The 10436-nt window shown below is 49.2% G+C and overlaps 1 protein-coding gene across 3 annotated transcripts in view; it reads left to right on the forward strand.

The window, feature by feature from the left end:
- Positions 1 to 4052, forward strand: part of pdzrn3b (PDZ domain containing RING finger 3b) — a 96692-nt gene extending 92640 nt beyond the window's left edge. For all 3 annotated transcript variants that reach the window (XM_029247705.1, XM_029247706.1, XM_029247707.1), the window contains one exon: positions 693 to 4052. In XM_029247705.1, coding sequence (XP_029103538.1) covers positions 693 to 2198 — 1506 coding nt within the window. In that variant the 3' untranslated portion in view covers positions 2199 to 4052. The remainder of the gene's footprint in view (positions 1 to 692) is intronic.
- Positions 4053 to 10436: the final 6384 nt, after the last annotated feature.

The following is a 10436-nucleotide window of genomic DNA, read 5'->3' on the forward strand; positions in this document are numbered from 1 at the left end:
AGTCTTTTCTCTTTCCCTTTTGGCTCCTTAATGAGAAGCTGACAAATATGCAGAGCCACTTGTACACACAAAAATGCATCAAATGTGTAGCAAACAGATAATTTCAATGTCATTTCAAGCTAACTGCAGGCAGATAAAATTCTTAAAGATAACGGGGCAGCGTGGTGGCACAGCGAGTAGCGCTGCTGTCTCAAAGTACCAAGGTAGAGCGAGAGGACGTGGGTTCGATCCCTGCTTAGTCTCTGCGGAGTTTGCATGGTCTCCCCGTGTCTGCGTGGGTTTCCTCCAGCTGCTCTGTTTCCTCCCACAGTCCAAAGACATGCAGTTCAGGTTCACCCATAGTGTGTGACACAAAGAGTGCATGTTCCACTGATGTATGGATGAGTGATCCATTGTAAGTAGAGACAAGAGATGCTTTATTGTCATTTCAACAATATTCAGCTGGTACAGTACACAGTGAAACGAAACAACGTTCCTCCAGGACCATGGTGCTACATAGAACAACACGAAGTATCTAAGAATGTAAGTCACCTTGGCGAATAAGGTTTGTGGGCGGATGACACTATGTGGTATCCACTGGAAGTCGCTTTGGAAAAAAACGTTTGCTAAATACGTCAATGTTAAAGGTAATTGTATGCTTTTTCTTAAAATTATTAATTTAACCCCCTCTTTTCTCCATTCACATTCCATAGAAGAAGCATGAGGAAGATGGTGGTACGACCGACACGGCGACGCTGCTGTCCAATCACCACGAGAAGGACAGTGGCGTGGGCCGCACGGATGAGAGCACGCGCAACGACGAGAGCTCGGAGCAGGAGAACCTGGGCGATGACCAGACCACGTCCTCCAACACACTGGGCAGCTGTCGGAAACTCACCTACAGTCAGGACACGCTGGGCAGCGGCGATGCGCCTTTCAGCAATGAGTCCTTTATCTCAGCCGACTGCACCGACGCCGACTTCCTAGGCATTCCCGCCGATGAGTGCGAACGCTTCCGGGAACTGCTAGAGCTCAAGTGTCAGGCGAGGAGCGTGGCCCGCCTTGGCTCCTGGTGTCCCGGTGCCGGCGCCGACTCGGAGAGTGTCGACCGCGAACTGGAGGCGCTGAATGCCGAGCTGCGCAGCATTGAGCTGGAGTGCCTCAATGTGGCTCGCGTGCACAGGATGCAACAGCTACGCGAGCAGTGCCGTGATGCCTGGATGCTGCACAACAGCGGCTTCCGCAACTACAACACTAGCGTGGACGCGCGCCGCCATGAGCTCTCGGACATCACCGAGCTACCTGAGAAGTCGGACAAGGACAGTTCAAGCGCCTACAACACGGGTGAGAGCTGTCGCAGCACCCCGCTTACGCTGGAGCTCTCGCCCGATAACTCCCTGCGCCGTGCTGGGGGGCAGCCCCAGGGTGAGGGGGGTGCCGTCGGCTCCTTGGCAACCACCGGCAAGACCACCAAGACACTCCTGTCTCCCGTGCAGGAAGCCAGTCCCAGTAGGGCTCGAGTTACCTCCCCCACAAAGGAGTCGGAGTCTTGTGGGCCACCGGAGCCCAAGGAGCGCAGGCCGGGGAAGGGCTCCTCAGCCGCGCTGCCGCCGCCACACTCCCCCTACAAGCATGCCCATATCCCCGCCCACGCCCAACACTACCAGAGCTACATGCAGCTGATCCAGCAGAAGTCAGCCGTGGAGTATGCCCAGAGTCAGGTGAGCCTGGCGAGCGTGTGCCGCGAGGTGCCGGAGCCCAGGGCCGAGTGGAAGGTGAAGGTGCGCAGTGACGGCACGCGCTACATCACCAAGCGGCCCGTGCGTGACCGGCTCCTGCGGGAACGGGCGCTGCGCATCCGCGAAGAACGTGCAGGCATGACCACGGACGACGACGCCGCCAGCGAGCTCAAGATGGGCCGCTACTGGAGCAAGGAGGAGCGGCGGCAGCAGGCAGCACGAGCCCGCGAACAGCGCCAACGCCGCGAGTTCATGAAGCAGAGCCGCCTGGACTGCCTGCGGGAGCAGGGTGCCACTGCCGCCGCCGAAGACAGGAAGGAGCTCAGCATCATCGAGCTGAGCCACAAGAAGATGATGAAGAAGAGGAACAAGAAGATCTTCGACAACTGGATGACCATCCAGGAACTGCTGACCCACGGCACGCGGTCGCCTGACGGCACGCGAGTGTACAACTCGCTGCTGTCGGTGACCACGGTGTAGTGGCCCGGCGACCGCCGCCAGCGTCGCCCTGTAAATAAAACTCTACCGGTTGGGGTAGAAATTCCTGCCTCGTTCAAAGCGGCAACTCTGTAAATATAAAGCGAGAAGAGCAGCATTTCTCTGAAGCAGCTTGAGATCTGACGCTCCAGAGCAGATGGTTCTACAGGGACTGTGACACTGCATTGCTGAAGGTGATATAAAGCAGGTTTCACAGGCACTTGGTAACCTTTGTACCTTTATATCCGTCATTTTCAACAATATGTAAAGAAGCTGGTAACATTAAAGCTCTTTTAATGTGTTTTGGAAGTTTTTTTTTTTTTTGTAAATGTGGAAGGGCCACTTGCTTAAAGTAACCAACAGCCAGCATTTATCATTTCTTTTGGAAACAAGTATCTTTTATCAGTATTTTATTGTTTATGCCTATGTTTTGTTTATGGAATAAGAAACATAACTATTTAGCTTCAAGGTTAGTACTTAAGTGTTTTTTTTTTTTTTTTTTTTTTTTATCTGAAGGAGCTTCCTTGTCAGTTTTTCCTTATCTTCGCCCTTTCTGGAGACAGCATTTCTGTTTGTATTAACGTTCCCAAATAAAGGAAGCTGTGCCACATTGCAGTCAATCTCATCTGGTACAACTGCAGTAGGCACGCCTTCAGCCACCCTGCGTGGACAGAAAGACGGAAACGTGCCCCTCGTTTGCTCATATCGAGATCTTGCACTGTTTCATCTGTAGTAGCTGTGCTTTTGTAAGAGCAAAACACTGAAGCTTAACAAATCGGTAGTTAGTAACGCAGTTTGATGTCTTGTAAAATGACAAGTAATAAATTATTGTTTTATATTTCATGAGCTCTCTCAGAACTGTTCATGGCTTTGTTCCTCATGTATTAGACTTCTATGAAATACGGCACCTGTGATGTATCAGGCTGAACTTCTCTTTTCGACAATAAAGAAACTCCGGTAGAGCTAGCTAGAAATGTCCCTTCGTAAACCAATTAATAAATGATAAAAGCTGAAATTCCACCCTCCATTTTCTGAATATGTGCTAAGTTGAACTAATTGTGTGTTTAAAAATTACAAGAAACACTGTGGTGAAGCAGCATCACCCTTTCACGACCCTCCTGTTACTGAAACAGGATCTTCTTCATGCCGCAGTAATGACCGAAAGCCCTCAGAGGTCAGGAGCTCCTGTCTGCTGGGTGGCGTCACGCATGTCTGCGGTGCACGCACACATGCGCACGCACGCACGCACGCACGCACCCACAAGCACAGAGAGAGGTAATATGTAGCGGTGAGCTGTGACCCAGCAGCCGCGACACAGGTAACGTCGCCAAGTTCGGCATCTGCGATACTGAAGGTTGCTGGACACCAGTGAACACGATCCTGAAGTAATGCTGTGTGTGTCTGTTGACCCTCTTGACACGCTGTTTCAGTGTGAGTGTGTTCATCAACAGCAGAGCACTCTGGTAGCTCTCAGCCTCTTACAGTGGGGGCTCCGAGTACTGGGTCATCCCACAGATCTCCGGGTAATCGCGGTATCTTTCACAACATGCTCGTGCCATCTGTTTGCAGTTTGCCTGCCATTTGGTGCCTCGTGCGCTTGCGCTCCAGAGAGGAGGAGACAGAGTGAAATGAACATTTCCCAGAGAAAGAATGTAGTGCAGGTGACAAGTGACCAGGTAGGGCAGTTATTGTACTCGTGAGAAATGTGTTTTATTCCTGAGAACATGCAATGACAATATTCCCTTTCAGCTTGTGAAAATACAGTAAATCAGTTATATAACGCTCATGCATTTCCCCTGGACAGAAGGTGACCCTGATGTCTTGTTTTTTTTAAACCGTGTGTGGAAATATTAAACGTTTTGCTCCATGTATTATGCTGTTCTTCATTTCATTCATTCATTGTCTGTAACTCCTTGCTCACTGTAGGGTCACAGTGGTCCGAGGCCTATCCTGTAAGCTCCGGGTGCGAGGTAGGGTACACCTTGGATTGGATGCCAGTCCATCACAGGGCAATCTTTCTCACTCACACATACACACAGACACACACAAATTTAGACCAGTCCACCTCTAACACATGTCTTTGGATTGTGGGAGGAAACCCGCACAAAAAAATGCGGAAAGTGCGCAAACTCCACACAGACTGAGCTGGACTCAAACCCACGTCCAAACCCAGAGCTGTGAGGGACCAGCCCCGCTTGCCGTTTAAATCAATATGAATGTACTGTCTATGGTAAAAGCCATTCCTTTACATCATCATCCACTTTAGGATATTACCATTTTAATTACGTATCTGGAAAAGGTAGGAGGGACAGAGAGGGACAGAGAGGGACCGCTGCACCAAGGGGGGGATTTGGGGGAACAGCCTCTCAAGAGCTGATCAACAAATCAAATGTCATGGAAGTAGATCAGCTAAAGCCACAGGCCAGTCCACATACCGCACTGCTTTGTTTACATGGACGAGCACAGTAGACAGACCCCGAGTATGCGGCACCAACAAGTGCACCTTTTTATCACATCTGGGATTTTTAAAGGTGGCGTAAAGATGGCGTTATTCACGGAGAGTAATGGCGATAATGAGGCGAGCTGAGGAAGCGGTACGGGCCGGGCGGCGTGGGGACATTATTGATCGCTCGTTCGCAGGGGCCGACACAGCAGCTCGTGTGATTAATGCTGGGGGTAAGGCTGCGTACGCAGTCGCGAACAGAGATAGCAGTACGGCACGCAAGGCAAACAAAAGCACCCGCCATCAATTTCTGGGACGTTTCGCCGATCCTGGAAGATTAGTTCCATCACACAGTCTGGCCAGATTTTTTTGTTTTTTTCTTTTTCGAAGCTTCTAAACAAATGAAGTTCTTTACCTCCTGCTTCCAGCTGCCATCTCCTCAGCGTGTGGAGAATCTCATCTCTTTGCTGTACGGCCACTGCGGGAAAGCTGACATTACCTGGTAAACTTGGCCTCCTGCTGCATGTTGGTTGTGCTCCGCAGGAAAGGTCAGGCAGAAGGGGCTTCCGCCCGGCTCTCAGCTGGAAGGTTCGGCTGGAAAAGGCACCCTCTCGCAGCCGTTACCCCAGGTTACTCCACACTCACCTGGTCAGGTCAGGTCAAGTCAACGGGGGGGTATCCGTGGACCGCATCAGCATGCCCGTCAAAACATCTCAGGTTTCTCATTCTGTCCAATATTTAAAAAGCAGACTCTGTGTGCTACCCTTAAGAACAATGGCTGTACCAGATGCGGCTGCATGTTGGGGTGACGGCATTTCTACTGGCGATACCAGCAGACTGGAAACGCGAACAGTTTCGGCAGTTGAACCGAGTCCTGGAGGAAGTGGTACGCAGAAGGATTCTGGACAAACTCCTGTCCATCATGGACAATGATTCGAACCCTCTGCACGCCACCCTGGACAAAGAGACCTTCAGCAGCAGGCTGATCCAGGTATGCTGTTCCCAGGGGTCACCTGAGGTCATGCCTGCCGTCGACCATTGAGCTGTACGGTGAGTCCAGTCACCAAACCACGAGGTGATGAATCTCAGAGTTGCCCTTAGGAGTGTGACTGTCAATTATGAGTGCGATGTGGCTCTGCATGGTACATAATGGTGTAGTACGTAAGTAAAATTAAAATTAATACAGAATTAATAAAAATTAAATCCCTTCAGCTTTCACTATTATACACATTTCTGAGAGTCACTCGGATGTTGCCTGAAGCGTCTTTAGTTTAAACCATCTGATGATGGAGCTCCGTCTACACGGTCGTACATGGAGCTTCACTGCACGCAATGAAACCATCGCAGCGTAACATCCAAGCCGAACACACTGGAGACTGCAGACGCTCTCACGTCATTCCTCTAAGTCCTGCATGATTTTGAACCTGGCGGATCAGTTTTTCATCCTCCTGGCCTACATTTATTCATTTAGCTGATACTTTTCTCCAAAGCAACTTACAACGTAATCTACCTACAATTATTTACCCATTTGTACAGCTGGGTAATTTTACCAGAGTAATTTCAGGGTAAGTACCTTGCTCAGGGGTACTACAGTTGGAGGTGAGGCTTAAATGTGCAACCTTTGGGTCCAAAGGCAGTAGCTCTAACCACTACGCTACCAGCTGCTGTTCACAGAACATTAACCATCAGTATAGAAGATGGCGAAGAGACTGGGCTCCCAAAGAGGTTTATTGAAAAAAGTTGAACATCTTTTACCAGTAGTATTATGTGAAATACATTAATTTATTATAGCTTCTTTTCGATATAAAATAGAGTTCCAGTTGGTGTGAATTCATTAGTAACACAGTGTTATTAGACTATGAACGCATGAATTTTATGCCACGCGCTAAAAACTTACGTACCCACACGTGATACATGTGCTGTCCAGCCCCTGTAATCTGAGTGTTGCACCTGGGTGATGATCTCACTTCCTACTGTAAATCCACCAAGGCACTCAACCGAGAGCGTCGTCTCATTCGGCACTTAAGCCGCGGAGCTCGGCTGAGTCGGTCAATCCGACTGACTTCACGCGCCATAAATCTTACCGCAGATGGAGAACGAGTGACTCCTGCTTCAGGACCGCATCTTCATTTTGCCCTTAACTGTCGAGACAGCAGCATGACGTACGTTCCGACAGAGACGTCGATCGAAAGCAGCGAGAGGCGTTGGAGATACATCTTTTACTCTGATATGGGCGCAGATAAGATGGAGTAAAATAGAGTAGACAGAGATGATCAACCTACTGTGTATATGGCTGTATTCCTACATGTCTATAGTATATAAGGAGACACATTTGTATGTCAGAGATGGAACATCATCCTGAAATAACAGGTGTTGTCTTTTCCCAGGATGGTGGCACAGCAAGTATTGCTGCTGTCTCACAGCACCTGAGTGGCGTGAGAGGACATGGGTTTGATCCCTGCTCAGTCTGTGTGGAGTTTGCATGTTCTCCACGTGTGTGAGTTTCGTCTCAGTGCTCTGGTTTCCTCCCACAGTCCAAAGACATGCTGTTCAGGTTAACCCATAGTGTGTGAGTGACAGAGAGAGTGTGTGTGTTCCACTGATGTATGGATGAGTGATCCAGTGTAAGCAGTGTATCTAGCAATGTAAGTTACCTCAGTGAATAAGGTGTGTTGGCTGGTAACACTACACAGAGTTAATTGGAAGTCGCTTTGGAGAAAAGCGTCTGTTAAATAAATACATCTCTAAATAAATAAATCTCGGAAGGGAGGTCATGATATGTGAACCTCAGTATGACGTTGGCCCGCAAATCGCTTTATCCCATCCGCCATTTCTATCGCTACTCTTCAAGCACCAGAGATCCAGGTTCGACACCTGAATGCGGACCGTCTCCTCGGCGATCGGTTTGTGTGACTGCGGCGTGCAGACATTTTATGTTCGGATCTGCTTTTGCAACGTTGACCTTTTGCTCGCCGGATGAAACATCTAGCAGAAAACCCTCTGTGCCGTGAGAACACGTTGTTCTTCTTGCATAAAGCTGGAGATGAGGAGACATTTTTGCATAAATGAGCGCTGAGATGAGCCATGTTCCTGCACCTCGGAATGTGTGTGTGAAAATGTCCTGTCTGTTGTATCGAATTAGACAGTCGTTTGATGCTGTCGGGTGGCCAAGCTGTATTTTTCAGAAAACTGACTTGGAAAGAATAAATCACTCGTAATAAGTAACATTACAAACATGTGTGACAGATGAGAAACGGAGGCACTTAATTTGTAAAATGTGAATAATATCCGAGGCAATTTTATTTTCTATCTCATTATTTTGTAGCAGAACCCAGGCAGAGACAGTGGAAGCGTGTGTGTGTGTGCACTTTAAATGAATGACAGGGACAATATTTATTCTCTTGACATAAACGCATAAATCACAGGCGTCTCGTGACACGTTTATTAAAAATAATACAATTCGCAAAATAAGTAACCAGGTCTTATAATAATGTTGAGGGGTTGTCGTCTAATCCAATGGAACGTGGAGCACGTGGAACCATCCGTCAGTACATTTTCGTAAATTAAGTGCTGGGATTCCAATATAACTAGAGAGCACTGTTTATGACAGTGTTCACTACACCTTTATTAAAAACCTTCATTTCAATCATGGTGACGACCAAAGCAGCAGCAGCAGCAGCAGAGATGTGAGGTATGAAGCATCAAAACAAGTTGCTGAAATGCACACAGTTGTGTGTGTGAAGCCATTGGGAGGGTGTGGTGAGAGTAAGGGGGTGCGGTGACACAGCGGGTTTGGCCGGGTCCCGCTCTCTAGTGGGTCTGGGGTTCGAGTCCCCGCTTGGGGTGCCTTGCGATGGACTGGCATCCCGTCCTGGGTGTGTCCCCTGCCCCTTGTGTTGCCAGGTTAGGCTCCAGTGTGCTGCGGGACAAGTGGTTTTAGCCAGCGTGTGTGTGTGTGTGTGTGTGTGTGTGTGTGTGTGTGTGTGTGTGTGTGTGTGTGTGGAAATCTCCTCCAGTTCAGTGAACCGGGTCTGAAACCCACCTCCTGCTCTAGTGCCCTTCATCAAGGTACTTACCCTGAACTGATACAGTAAATAGCTGCAGCTTAGTTTATGTAAAGCTCACATTGCGATGTGTCCCCTATGTGGATAAAGGTAAATAAGTCGTAGGATGGAGAGGAAGTTATGTTTCTTGCATTTTTACAAATTGTTGGGAAATTCGGACAAATAATGGTGGCGGTAAGTGCCTGAGAGATGTACGCCTTCCCCATCTCCCCAGAAACCTTCCCGGACTCCTCAGCGGTGGCCGTGTGCCCTTGTGTGACTGGCTGCTGCTCTCGTGCACCTTGACGGGTGAGGGTTCCACACATGGACAAGGACACGTCCCCGACTGGAGCGGCGAGGTCCAGCCGGCGGGTCAGCCGTCCGGGCAGGGTTTCCTTCCCCGTAGCATATTCTCCCGGGTGGAGAGCGAGGGGTCAGGGGCGAGCGAGACGGGAACCCTCCCCCCGCGCTCGGCCAGCTGGACGCTCGCAGCGCGACCCCGTAAAGTGTACTTTACCCTGCGGCGCCCGGGAGACTAAAAGCTCTGCTGTCGAGCACCCGGCTTTCACACGCCTGCCTCCGCTTTCCAGCCAAGTCACAGCAGCAGAGTGCAGTCGGGCGACAAAGAGCATCTCTTAGTCCCTCAGAACTCTGGGCCTAAAACAACAAACACAGAGGCGGAGGAACTCAACTTTGCGTCTCTAACACATGAATCACAACTAGTTGATACAGAAGTTAAAAGTGGTGCGAGAGAGACAGCCCTCAAATACCCACAATTCACATGTTTTTGTGATGATACTGTCACTTAATGCCACTGCAGCTGCCAGCCAGGACACAACAAACCCTTTTTACTGAGCTCCACATTATATGTTCTTTTCTTTTTTTACAATGCATTTACTCTACACTTATGTATTTAGTGTTTTTTTTTCCTCCAAAGCGACTTCCAATGAACTCTATGTAGTGTTATGAGCCCACACACCTTATTCACTGCGGTGACTTACACTGCTAGATACACTACTTACAGGGGGTCACTCATCCATACATCAGTGGAACACGCACACTCTCTCTCTGTCACTCACTTACACGCTATGGGTGAACCTGAACAGCATGTCTTTGGAGTGTGGGAGGAAACCAGAGCACCCGGCGGAAACCCACACAGACACAGGGAGAACATGCAAACTCCACACAAACTGAGCGGAGATCGAACCCACATCCTCTCGCACCACTCGGGTGTTCTGAGACAGCAGCGCTACTCACTGCAAGTGATTTTCAATTAAATGTGAAAAACAGACCTATGGGGGGCGCGGTGGCGCAGCGAGTTCGGCTGGGGACTGCTCTGTCATGGGTGTGGGGTTCAAGTCCCACTTGGGGTGCCTTGCGATGGACTGGCATCCCTTCCTGGCTGTGTCCCCTCCCACTCTGGACAAGCAGGTGTAGACATTGTGTGTGTGTGTGAAACAGACCTACTTTTTTTTAACCAATAAAAAAGACAGAGCAACATTTAATGAATCTATTTATCTGTATACCAAGAGTCATATGCTGGGTTAAAAATAATGCAGCAGCACCTGTTTTAATACTGCAGAAGTAGAATAAAATGGAATATATACATGGATGGCAGTAATTTTACTTTATTTTGGGCTAAGTAGCTGGCAGGCTGGAGGGTCCTCATCAGCAGCCAAACACCACTGTGCTTCGGTGTTACCTGATGGGCTTGTGGGATGCAGGGTACGGCAGTGACTCACAGCTGCAAACCCG

Source organism: Scleropages formosus, chromosome 22, assembly GCF_900964775.1.
Source record: "Scleropages formosus chromosome 22, fSclFor1.1, whole genome shotgun sequence".
Taxonomy (NCBI): Eukaryota; Metazoa; Chordata; class Actinopteri; order Osteoglossiformes; family Osteoglossidae; genus Scleropages; species Scleropages formosus.